The 13,080-nt window shown below is 39.4% G+C and overlaps 3 protein-coding genes across 3 annotated transcripts; 2 read left to right on the forward strand and 1 right to left on the reverse strand.

Annotated features, from left to right (window-relative positions):
* The first annotated feature begins 409 nt into the window (after positions 1 to 409).
* On the forward strand, positions 410 to 1,550 carry LOC126785414 (uncharacterized). The gene has a single exon (XM_050511101.1). The coding sequence runs from the start codon at positions 484 to 486 to the stop codon at positions 994 to 996; it is 513 nt and encodes a 170-aa protein (XP_050367058.1). The 5' UTR covers positions 410 to 483; the 3' UTR covers positions 997 to 1,550.
* Positions 1,551 to 1,587: 37 nt separating this feature from the next.
* LOC126785402 (protoheme IX farnesyltransferase, mitochondrial) lies at positions 1,588 to 5,359 on the forward strand. Its single transcript, XM_050511080.1, has 7 exons — positions 1,588 to 1,910; positions 2,155 to 2,284; positions 2,709 to 2,846; positions 2,948 to 3,081; positions 3,922 to 4,047; positions 4,423 to 4,526; positions 4,705 to 5,359. Exons 1-7 carry the CDS (start codon positions 1,615 to 1,617, stop codon positions 5,049 to 5,051), a joined length of 1,275 nt encoding a protein of 424 aa, XP_050367037.1. The 5' UTR covers positions 1,588 to 1,614; the 3' UTR covers positions 5,052 to 5,359.
* Positions 5,360 to 5,991: 632 nt separating this feature from the next.
* LOC126785395 (pentatricopeptide repeat-containing protein At1g34160) lies at positions 5,992 to 8,394 on the reverse strand. Its single transcript, XM_050511074.1, has one exon. The coding sequence runs from the start codon at positions 8,338 to 8,340 to the stop codon at positions 6,598 to 6,600; it is 1,743 nt and encodes a 580-aa protein (XP_050367031.1). The 5' UTR covers positions 8,341 to 8,394; the 3' UTR covers positions 5,992 to 6,597.
* Positions 8,395 to 13,080: the final 4,686 nt, after the last annotated feature.

Below are 13,080 nucleotides of genomic sequence, written 5' to 3' on the forward strand. Positions count from 1 at the left end.
ATATGTACTGCTGTGCTCTCTAATTTTATCGATCTTCACTCATTTTTTTATCTTCTCATATGTACTGCTGTGCTCTCTACTTCTGATTAATCTTTGAGTACATGTAATACTTGGATTTATTTAACTTGTTAAATTCCATCTTCAAAATAACAAGACAAATTAAAAAAAAATCATTTTATCCACCCATAATACACAGCTTTGAAATTGCTTTGGTTAAAGTAGACGGCAATAACATAATCCTTGTGGGGTAGAATATTGATCAGTAATTGCTTGTTTCATCAAACAAGATGAATTGATTAGGTAGTTTATAACTTGAAGATAAAGTAGAGGCTTATAAACTAATGCACAAAAAAAAAACTATATGTCGATGTCAGAGTCCTTGGTGACCTTTAAATTATACCATGAGATATTGTTAAGCTCAGTGCCATTGTACAATTCAACACAGCAACAGTGTTAGCAAAAGCATTTCCCATTAGCAGCGGTATGGAGATCAACCTGTCAAGCATCACCCTCCGTCCATTCCGGCTATCAGATGTCGATGATCTCATGACATATGCCGGTAACGAGCAGGTGACTCGAGAACTCCGATGGAAGACTTTGACATCCAAAGAGGAGGCTGTCACTTTCCTCAGAGATGTTTGCATCCCCCATCCTTGGCGCCGGTCAATATGCATCGATGATCGCTCGATCGGCTTCATATCGGTCTTTCCATGGTCAGGTGATGAGAGTCACAAGGCTGATATCGGGTACGCTCTATCCCCCAAGTACTGGGGACAAGGAATAGCCACTGATGCAGTGAAGACGGCAGTCCCTCAAGTGTTCAAGGACTTCCCCCACCTGCTTAGGTTGCAAGCTTTTGCAAATTCAAAGAATAAGGGCTCTCAGAGGGTTTTGGAGAAAGCTGGGTTTCAAAGGGAGGGTTTGTTGCGGAAATATGGATACATTAAGGGAGAAATTATTGATTTGGTTGTTTATAGTTTTCTATCTACAGATTAGACTGGTAGAACCGTAGATGGTTCAGGAGTCTAGCATTGAATAAATGGCATGGTCTTCTGGAGAAGAATGGGTGTTTAGTTTAGTTTGTGATTTTGGTTGGTTTTGAGTGACTTTAGAGCTCAAGTATCATTCATTGCTTTGCTTCTTCAATCTTGGGGCACTGGGCAAACATACCTCATCATGCCAAGGCTGCCAACACTTCCACAACCCACATTACCCAATTGAACGATGCCGAAAACCACTCCACCGCCAAAATGCCGAATTGAACGATACCAAAAATACTCTATGCCACCACCAAAACAACCTGATTAATGAAAACCTTATTAAGAAGTCTAAACAATCCAAGGAGTTGAGTCTTTTTATGCAACTGTATTAGTAACTCTATATCCAAATGTCACCCAGAAATCAAGGGCTCTTTTATTTTTACCACTAACTATATGATTATAAGAGGGTGTGTGTATTAGTAAAGGTAATTTACTGTGTTGTTACTTTGGTTTTGTTGGTACCAAAAAAAAAACGGAGTAAAAAAGAAAGCGACCTGCTTCTTCCGTGTCTAATAATTAGATCTCTCTATTCTTCTTCTTCTTCTTCTTCTTCTTCTTGGGAGAGTCTGAGACGATGTGGAGGAACTCGGCGAGTTTCTCGACGCAGTTGATAAAATCATCCAAAACGTTCAACTCTTTTGCATCAAACGACGTCGTCCGTCCGCTTCTCCACTGCCGCTCCGAATTCCACCCCTATTCGTCTTCACCTCCGTCGTCCTCCGATTATCTCAAGCTAGGTCTTCAGCCCTCCGATGGACTCCCAGCCCTTTCCGCTACCGCCGTTGATCTCTCCTCTCTCGCCTCCAAATCCGCCCACCTCACTCGTCACTACGCCCGCTGCTATTGGGAGCTCTCCAAAGCTCGCCTCAGGTTAACACACCACCATTTCTGCCCGAGATTAATAGACTTTGATCTTGCATCGTGTTTGTTCTGATTTGAATTGTTGATACTTATGAGTAGCTGAAATTAGAGGTTGTTGATATTATACTTCAAGAGTCTTAGAATTTTAGTGATCATTTAGTTTTGGAACTTTCTTGAATATCAGAAAGCATTTGGCTTTGAGCTTGTGAACATTGTGTCACATTAACATTTTCATGTTATTTTGTGGTTTCAGCATGCTAGTTGTGGCAACTTCTGGGACTGGTTTTGTTCTTGGGAGTGGGAGTTGTGTCGATCTCGCCGGACTTTGTGTCACATGTGCTGGTACTATGATGGTTGCGGCATCTGCTAACTCCTTAAATCAGGTTTGTCCTTGATCTCCTCGCAATTAACTTTTCATTTTTGTTTTCACGCATGTACAATAAAGTATATTTGTGGCTTGTATGATGTTATAAGTTTATGTTCTTGTTAAAATTGAGGTCATTATGCTACTTGTCTCGACAGTTGTAACTGACCTTGGGGTCTACAAGTTCTAGTTGACAAAAGAACAGTTGAGAAAAGAATGACACCAATGTGGGAAAAAGCACTTGTGATACAGCATTTAAGGAACTCGTAACAGTTGCAAGTTTATCTTCTAGTAGTTAAATTTTGTTCAGCTGTTGATCTTGAGGTGGGTTATGTGGTCCGAGTAGTGGAACATTGCATGTAGCATATTTACTTCTTTAGTATCTTGGATTTCACCTTTTGACTTGATCATGTGTTGAGCTATTTTCAATATTTTCGTTTTAGGCGTTTGAGAAGTATAATGATGCAAAAATGAAGAGAACGATGCGAAGACCCCTGCCTTCTGGACGCATTACAAGGCCTCATGCAGTTGCCTGGGCATGTACTGCTGGTTTAGCGGGCACTGCTTTGTTGGCAAGCAAGGTGACCCAAAAAAATTACTTGCAATCAAAATAATCTTATTAGTATTTATGTGCTATCAGTTACAGGACTAATGTCAGTTTTTTATGACAAGGTTGTTGCAGACTAATATGCTGGCAGCTGGTCTTGCAGCTTCAAATTTAATACTTTATGCGTTTGTGTATACTCCATTGAAGCAAATTCACCCAGTAAATACATGGGTTGGAGCTGTTGTTGGTGCTATCCCACCACTTCTAGGGTAAAGTGATTCTTAGACTTGCTCTGTTAGTAGCTTTGACTGTTTTAAAAATGTGTTATGTTCACACTAAGTAGCTTTAATCTAAGTCTGTGTGAGTGTGCATGCACACACCTTTTGCAGTTGCTTTCTGCTCTAGGCCATTCACTTGTTAACTTAATTTTCTATTCTTTGTCCTCATTCAATTTCCCCATGTTAATTTACTCTTAGGAAATTCATATGTTTGTTTCTTGTATAAACTTCAATTTTAAACTTGAAAAGAAATGTTTAAAAAAAGAAGAAGTCATGCTCCCCCAAGGAAATTTGGAAGCTTGCTAATGTGCAGTCTACTTAGAAAAAAGAAGAAGGATGTTGTTATTAACCCACCTAAATTCTCTAGTCACACACCCTTTCAAATGTTCCACTCTTTAAATTGGGTGTGTAATTAGAGAAAAATAATGTGTTAATAACATCATTAGAGATACATGAGCTGTGTCAATATACAGTAGAAAAAAAGGTGTGTTAGATATGTAACATATGTAAGGTTTGAAAGTTTTCAAGTAATATGGTAGATATCAAGTTTGCTACTTTCTTGTGCACAATCCTAGCTTTATGTCAAGTGAACTGTATGATTAATCCAATTATGGACATGCCCGATCCCTGTAGGATGTGGCCTTAAATATACAAATCTGGAAAGATGAATCTTTGTGACTGTGAAGAACTTCTAGAAATTCTTTCCCCATAACTATTATGAAAGTGTAATATATCTCAATTCATTACCACATTAAAACGAGTTGATGTGGATCGAGCTTCCATGTTCTCATTCCCAAATGCTTTCTCATGATTCCTATATTGGACTTTCAGTTGGGCGGCAGCTTCTGGCCAGATTTCACTTAATGCAATGATTCTCCCAGCTGCTCTATATTTTTGGCAAATACCTCATTTTATGGCCCTTGCGTACTTGTGCCGCAATGACTATGCTGCTGGAGGGTATGTTTGTTCTCTCATCTGAAAAAGTAATTTGCGAGTCAATGTCACCAGTTTTTTCAGGGTCTTACTTTAGCCATTTTGGCATCAATTGGACTGTCTCACCAGCTTCATTGGGAATTCTTTCTGGAAACAGAAACTTTATTTCTACTTTTTCATTCATAGTAAATGGTTATATATATCAAGATCAGTCAATAATTGAGAATGCAATATGAGTACCGCCCAAAAGATGAAAGTGATGGAGATATGGCTGTATTATCCAAACATTATCTGTGGCATAGGGTGTTCAATGTGCTTGATCCACAATTACTTATGCAGGTCACTAGTTTTTTTTGGTACGACTCCCTCTTAAGTTTTTCCCATTTGCTATGTATTCAGGTTTAAGATGTTCTCTCTTGCTGATGCTTCTGGTCAAAGAACAGCTTCAGTGGCATTAAGGAATTGCGCTTACCTTATCCCTTTGGGATACTTGGCATATGATTGTGAGTCAACGGATTCCCAAACAGATTATTCATGATTTTTAATCCTATTTCCATCAAAGTCAATTTCTATTTTACTTTGGGCATTGGTGATGTTACTTTATGTTCTATCTGTTCAGTATGGGAAACATTTTATGCTTCGGACTACTACTGACCTCAAAGCTTATCCTTTTATCTGTAGGGGGTATCACTTCTGGATGGTTTTGTATTGAATCTACCATTCTTACTCTCGCAATAAGTGCAACAGCATTCTCATTCTATAAAGACCGTACGCAACATAAAGCTAGGAGGATGTTCCATGCCAGCCTTCTTTATCTTCCTGTATTTATGTCAGGGATTCTACTTCACCGTATCTCTGATAATCAACTTGCTGAAGAGAGTTCACAGGGTATTACTGAGCTCTCAATGTCTCCACAAGAAAGAAAAGTGACTGAGAAAGACAAGTTAAAGAAGCATCGCCCACCTGTATCATATGCTTCTGTCGCACCTTTTCCTTTTCTTCCGGTTCCATCATATGTCTCTTCATGAATATTTTAGTCCCTGGTTTTGTAGAATAAAGGTCGAAAACAGCCCAATAACCATTTTTTGTTGCAAAAATGCACATATACACAGTTTTGCATATCAGGTTGAAAGCCTGTTTTGTTGCAATTGCAAATCCCTTGTTTCTTTCTCTTTTTCCTTTTCCGCAAATGTTGTATACTTGTAGTTGTATCCGTCTGCCGCTACGAGGTTAAGGAACCTCTATTGCTCACTCATCTGATGTATGAGAACCCTGGCCTTTATTTAAGGTTTCAAGTTTTTCATTACCATATACCTTATTGATAAGGGTTCAAGAACTTTCATTGCTCGATCTAATTACTTTTTTCTTTTTATTATCAAATATGAACATTGATTATGAATCAATTATAATGAGTTTTATAATACCGTAGGATGATCCTCACTAGATTGCTGAAGGTACCAAATAAATATTCCAATCTAGATAGTATATGAAGGTTCATACTGATAGCACTGAAGCCATTGAGGTCCCGATAAACAAAAAAATGTAAAACTTTGCGACAGTTTTTTCCTTCCCGCTTCACAATGTCGCACTACAAAACTGATTAAACTTAATCGACGACTTATTTGTCCTACAAAGCTCAAATCATGAAAACTATTTATCACTGAGAGTGCATAACCTCACTCCATAAACCTTTATGTTCCATCTTGAGAGATTATTTTGAGGTGAATTCACCTCGATCTCTAGTTCCTCAAAATTATTGGTAGGTCTTTGGCAGTGAGTTGCATCTTTATTTATGAATAATGAACAAATATTACATGTACAGAACTATTTGCAGCGTTCGAAAACAATTTGTTCTTTCTTGGTCCAATGATTTCAGAGATTCTTTCTTTCTACATGTCAAGAAGATCCAGCATGTGTTTACACAGCAGGCGCTTCAGCCTTAGGTCGAGAAATCCTTCAATTATTTCTGTGTTTAATGAAACAGGTTTGCATAAGCCAAGTTCCGTTTATGGCTTTATGCAAAATCACCTTATTGCAAGTTTGAAACCGATTACAGCCAAAAACTGAAAGTTTCACCAAGATTACAATCTCATGGAGGGCTGTTCAACTTTCTTCTTTTAGTGTATGACTGCCGGTTCAGGACAACGACACCAAGCTATTCATGCTGACTTGCTGAGTAAGGCCATTTCCACTGCACTTCCGAAAATTTGGCATGCCAACAATGCACTAGGGTACATGATCAGCTGCAGATAGACTCGGAACTCTACTGTTTAATAGCATGATCTCGCCATCCCAAGTCTGAGTTTGAACAACATAGCAGATATTCAGACAGGTCACCAGAGAAATCATGAACGAAGTCCTTTCTGACCTTATTTCTCCCCGCCCCAGGGAATAGATGTGGTTGAACCGAAAAAATCTATATCACTAATTGTTGATTCATCCTCCAGAATTCTGATCTTCACTAAAGTAGATTTAACACCAGAGGAGAAAATGCTGTCTACAGACTACAGATCTTTTTTGTGGATGCAAACTATTTCTGTCAGCTTCTTAGATATAAGTTAGAGCAAATCCGTGTCACCAATAATCTCTGCAAGAACACAATCCGTCTTGAAATCTGTGAAACCGAGCTCTATCCCTCACAATAATTTCCCTATTATAAGCTTTTGAAACAAGTTTCATCACGACATGACAATCATCACATATTCTTAGGTTCTTGATCACCTGAATCGGGGTTCCTTCACTAGTGCTGATCAAACCAAAAGCCACAGCCAACTTTTCACAATGGTAGCCCAATGCATTTTCTTTCTCCTCTTCCCCAATATCATGAAACACCTGATCTGTCTTTGCCACATATCCATAGTCTTTAATCTTGAATTTGATCTCGTCTAGCTTTGAATAAATTTCACAGCTATTAACATGGGTTTGATCACCATTCAAAAATTTGTGTATCACACCTTCCACTTCTATGTATCCAAAACCTGGTATCTTCTTCACATCCCTTCTTTGCATGGCCTCCCTCACTTTGCCCACATCATCCCATCTCTCATGAGCTGCGTAAACATTTGATAATAACACATAATCACCACAACCCTCAGACCCCAACTCAACCAGTCTCCTTGAAGCCATCTCTGCCATATTAACATCCCCATAGGTCTTGCTGGCCCCAAGCAAAGTCTGCCACAGTACAACATCCGGAAAAATAGGCATAGATTTCACAATCTCATAAGCCTCTTGAAGCCGCCCAGCTCGTCCCAACAAATCAACCACAGTGCCATAATGCTTAACATTTGGCACCATCCCACGCCCCGCCATTGAATTAAACAACCTAACCCCATCTTCCACAAGTCCTCCATGATTGCACGCACACAACGCACCAAGATACGACACTGCATCACAACACACCCCATTCCTACCCATTTCCTCAAAAATCTCAAGCGCTTTCTCACCATACCCATGCATAGCAAACGCCATTATCATTGTGTTCCAAGTTATCAACTGCTTCCCACATTTCATACCTTCAAACACACGATACGCTCTATCCACAGAGCCGCATTTCGCGTACATATCAATAACCGCATTGCAAACAATGACGTGCGTGTCAAGCTTCGTATCCACTATATATCCATGTATTTTCTCTCCTCCTCGCAATGCACCCAGCTGTGAACACGCAGACAGTGCGCCGAGCACAGTCACTTCATTCGGCTTCAACCTCTCATCCTCAGTCATCGTCCAAAACAAAGCCAAAGCCTCACCGGATCGACTCCCCTGAGCTAACCCGGAAACCAAAGCATTCCAGCAAGCCACATCCCTCTCAGGCATTTCATCAAACACCTTCTGCGCATAAACCAGATTCCCAACTTTAGCGTACACGTCAAGTAAAGTCGTCCCTAGCAACACGTCGCCGCCGAACCCAAACCGCACGACCTGCGCGTGAATCTGCAGGGCCTCGAACGACGCGAGGGCGCGTGCACACGCTTTCAGAGCGAAGGAGCAGGTGAGCGCGTCAACGCGTCGGGAAGAGCGGGACATGGCGGCGTACCATGAGACGGCCTGGGTGGGCTGGACGCTCTGGGCGAGGCCGCGGAGGACGGCGTTCCAGTGGCGCGTGGAAGGAGCGTGGAGGTGGTGGAAGAGGGCTGTGGCGTGTGGGAGATTGGCGATGGGGGGAAGGGCGCAGAGCTCGAGGAGCTTGATGGTGATGGAGGGGTAGAATTGGAATCGGCCATGGGTAATGAGGTGGGATTGGAGCTGTTTGATTTTGGTGAGGGAGTCGCATTTCTGGAGGAAGAGCTCCGAGTTCAACAGGGCGGGAGGCATTTGTGTTTAAACAATGGTAACTTCTTTCTCTCCTCAATTGCTCATTTTCCTTATATTTCACTTTGATTCTTTCTTACTTCCACCATTGCTTATTTTTCAATTATGAAAAATTTGAAAGCATCTAGTTTGTTTATTCACTTCACTTAATTCCCTTCTTCTGGGTTTGTGTTTTTTGGATTGGTCCCGATCACTTGTAGGCATTGAGAGGATGGTTTCAATACATGGGTATCTCACATCACGTTAGTTGCAAGGCAATCAGTATAGAAGTAAACGTAATAGGAAGACCAAGAGATTTAAGGATGCTCATTTTTTATCATCTAAACTTAGATATAGATGTTAATTGTGTCTGTTTAAATCAAATGATATGATATATGTTGATAAAACTGTAGTTCATTTGAATGCGTTTATGATATTGGTCTTTACATTGTCCGCAGTATTTGAAAGAACAGAGAGTCTTCCTCCTCAGACATTTTATACCTCTCCAATCTGTTCGTGTAAATCAAGTAATGGAGCGATTGCGTAACTTGGGGGTACTGCAAAGCTGGTTTTTAATGTTGTCCAATATCCTTTCTTATGCTTTTGATCACAGAAATTCTGAGATATTATAATTTTGTTGGAAAATAATGAGTTTCACTATTTATTATAAACTAATTCAATTAAAAATATTAAGTGGACGTAAGATCTGTAAAGATAAATATGAGCTTATGTTTTTTGGTATAAGAGCTACACAATAATGTATTTATCTGCTTAAATTGGTATGGTATAAATAAATCTTTTTACCCAAATTATGATAACTATATGAATTTTGGAATGTGTAACAATTGAATAATTTTGAATTCGTAACAACAGATTCAATAAGATTAAATTATATAACGACAGATGATAGGAGCACAAAGTGTGACGTTCTTAATGTATATATGCACTATTCTTATGTTTTGTTACTTCTTATTTAGTTGTTTTAGATTCGTATTTGTTATATGTATGTTTTAGTAGAGCTATGCCAATTTTTGGATGATTTGATGATGAAATTGGGCTAAGTGTTAGAAATCCTTATTGAGTTAGAATTCCTTACTCGACTAGGACTCTACTTTCATATTTTCATTCTTTCATATTCCTTAATCGTCGATTTCTTTTCAGGAAAGACAAATCCTATTTGGACAAGGAGTAGTGATGCCGTGATGCATTCCTAGTGAGACAAGGAAATCATGTCCGAGTTGGATGAGGAGAAGAGAGGTCGGCCTAGCTATTTCTAGTTGAACAAGGAGAGATGCTGTGCAGCCTTTAAGTGTTTCCCTATTGGATTTGGTTTCCTACATCAAGTTGGATTTGAAGTACATATCAAAGAAGATTTCAGCTTCTCAATCCAATTCTACCTCCTATAAGGGACGGCATGAGGGGTTATTGACTCCTATATATAGAGGCACGGCCTCACTATTCAATCATCATCAACCTTGTGCACATACTAGCCAAAGCTCTACCAAATTTCATACTCACCCTTCCAAGAAATCCTAAAATCGGATCCACTATTCTCCATCATAATTCTTAGCCTTCAAGCACGCTTGTGAAGAGGTTCCATCCCCTTAGAAGCCACGACTACACCTTGTAGGATCGCTTGATTGATAAAGTGTAACCATGATTCTCTCTATGTTTAAATTCGGTTTCGGTTTTCTTGCTCTTGGATGTGTATGCGATTTGAATAGTGTAACCTTGTTTCGATTTTGTCTATGAGATAGTTACTTGTTTCAAATTATATAAAGTTGCGAATTTAGGTTTTTAGTTCTATGATTTTAGTTTATGTCGTGATCTATTCTTGAGTGATTTCGAAAGTATCTTTATGTTATGTATACGCTTGTAGCATGATATATAGGTTGTTGGATTAAAGACTTATGCCATGAACATGTTTATCTCTTCTATGTGATTTTCAGAATTGCATGATTGAGGGTTAAGTAGGTGACATGCTTAATAAATTCAATATGTGTGGCTTTGGAATTACATGGTAGGATAAGTATGTTAGATTTCGATGAAGGCCGCTTGGAATGAATCGAATGTGTTAAGTGTCTATGTGTTTAGGTTACTGCTTAGGACCCTAATTGCATGATCCAATCTTAGTTATTCATGATAGTGTCTCGGCATGATTCTTAAAGGAGGATTAGAATCTGATTTTCGTTAGCTTTATATGATTTGTTTTGGTGATGTATTGTGTGTTGGTTGGTTGATCACATGTATATATTAGTTTAGGATTTATTTTATGTTTTGATCTTTGAATACCGATCCTATATCAAAATATTTTTATATCTTTATGAATTCGGTGTTAAATATTTGTGATTCTATGCCCTGGCTGGATCCCCGGTTTGTGAACGATACCCTCTTACTTTATACTACTAACGATGCTTACAGGGTTAAATATTGATGTCGAGTAATCGAGCCCTATCAGCAGGTTTAACGAGGTTGAATTCTGTAACCGTCGAATTCATTGTGTAACAGTCGTAACGTACGAAATGAAACTCATTGAGATAATGGTCGTAAAGTATGAAAATTCATTACGTAACCGCTGTAACTTATGATAAAAAAATTCATTTCTGAATTCATGACAATTCATTTAGTGATCAGATTTTCTCTCTATAAATAACGACATATTATTTCATTCAGAAATAACCGAACAACTGAACAACCCGATCCACATTCACAATGAGAAACTCAACTCCCTCCTCTCTCTAAAATTCCGTTCTTTGCTTTCTTGTTTTGGTGATAGAATGGTTCATTCCAGTTCATTGGTTTCTTGTAGCAGTGCAGCTTCAAGGATTTGTAAGTCATTGTATCCTGGGAGACTAGCGTCATTTAGTCCTTGTACCGGTAGAGGCGGCGTAATTGTTTGAAGGACAGTGTGTGATACACACGACTAGACTTTCTACTTCTCCTCCTATTTGTTCAATATTGCTTGGTTAATCTTGTTCACACGGTCACTAGCTGACCATGAAACTCATGCTCAATTACCATTAGATGTAAATCCAAGGGTTATTTTCAACCCTTAAATGTAAATCAAATGGTAGCTGAGCATAGTGACATGACCCGCCCCAAAATATACACTAATATCAAGGCAGATCGTGCGGGGACCACTGTCATAAGAGATATACCGAAAATTACGACATAGTCTCTCATGAAAGTAGCCAACCATACATGCACAAAAAAAAACTCCTAATAGCTCAAATCAAACCTCAACACCTGGAGCCACCATGCTCCCCAAAATTTCCAATTCCACAATCACATTTCAAAAATATAATTCAAAAAGTATGACAGAGTATGCAATGTTTGTTACCTAATATCATTGGACCCCTGGAGCTCGTACCTCGTCTTATACCGCAACCGCCCAACCCACTAAGACGATGGGGTCAAAACAATCATACAACATTCTATAAACACCGAACCGTGTAAATTTATATTTATAACGACGTCCACTCGGGAAACAAACACGAGACCACATGATACTCGGCGAGTCCCTAGTCCTCTCCTTTCTAAATCTCTATCGGGAGTCTGCTAGTACATCCCCTCTCTTCTAGCAACTCGATAATATCGACACCGCTTCCAGTTCATTGTCGATTTTGTACTCTCATTGCATTGTCGGTTCATCCCCTCTTTTCCAGTTCATCTCCTCTCTTTCGGTTTCCCCCGGTAAATCCCCTTTCTTCCAGTTCTACTAGTTTATCCCCTCTCTTCCGGTTCTGCCGGTTCATCCCCTCTTCCGGTTCTACAATGCGGACTAGCCCCGCTACTCAAAATCATATCATTTGAAGACTACCCCCGCTAGTCAATATCATATTTTACTGCACCCCGAGTCTCACTCGCGAACGCATAACAACATCAATGTACCTCGAGTCTCACTTGTAAATGTTGAAGCCAATCAATCCGACTAACTAAAATAACCGAAAGCACAATCCGAACGACCACACAACACTCGTCGTTTACCCGCATACCTTTACATGACAATAAATCTCATGATCTTAACACTAATTCTGACCGGGGTAACAATTAACGTCATACTAATTATCTAATGATATAAATAATAATAACCTATATTCTAATCCAGAATATTTGTGGCTGCACCCAAATCTTGGTTGGGCTGCCTACGTACCCTATAAAAGGGATCAAGTCATTCGTAATTCAATTCTCCACCAAGCCAATTAATCTAACCAACTGAAACTACAGAACCCACAACCGCCAACGATCAAGGATAAATGCCGGTATCACAAACCCTCACATTGACCACCAACCTACAACACTCACCTTAACAACGCAAACCTCATAACTATTTCGATTCATGTATCACAATCACATCGTCACAACTGACACACATAATTAATATCCTGACCATCATTCATCAAGCACATCCATTATCAAATCAAACAATCACATTCTTAACACATGAGTATCAAACGATACAAACACATCACAACCAATTAACTGAACCCAAACCCTACGACAATAACACATTATTCTTTATAACGATAATCTAAATCCATAACCTCATACGATAACCAAATTCAACCGTTAAGACATCGATAAGTTCGTATTGACATATATTACTCGATGGAGCGACTCACTACTCCAAAAAGACAGCATGCGCCACCGCACGCGCCGCCACAGTGGCTGCATGTGGGCCCCACGTGCCACTATTCTCCGACCACTCCAAAACAACTAGACTCCAACATAAAAGTTATAGATCATCAGAAAACAAACATTTTT

Source organism: Argentina anserina, chromosome 2 (assembly GCF_933775445.1).
Source record: "Argentina anserina chromosome 2, drPotAnse1.1, whole genome shotgun sequence".
Lineage (NCBI taxonomy): Eukaryota > Viridiplantae > Streptophyta > Magnoliopsida > Rosales > Rosaceae > Argentina > Argentina anserina.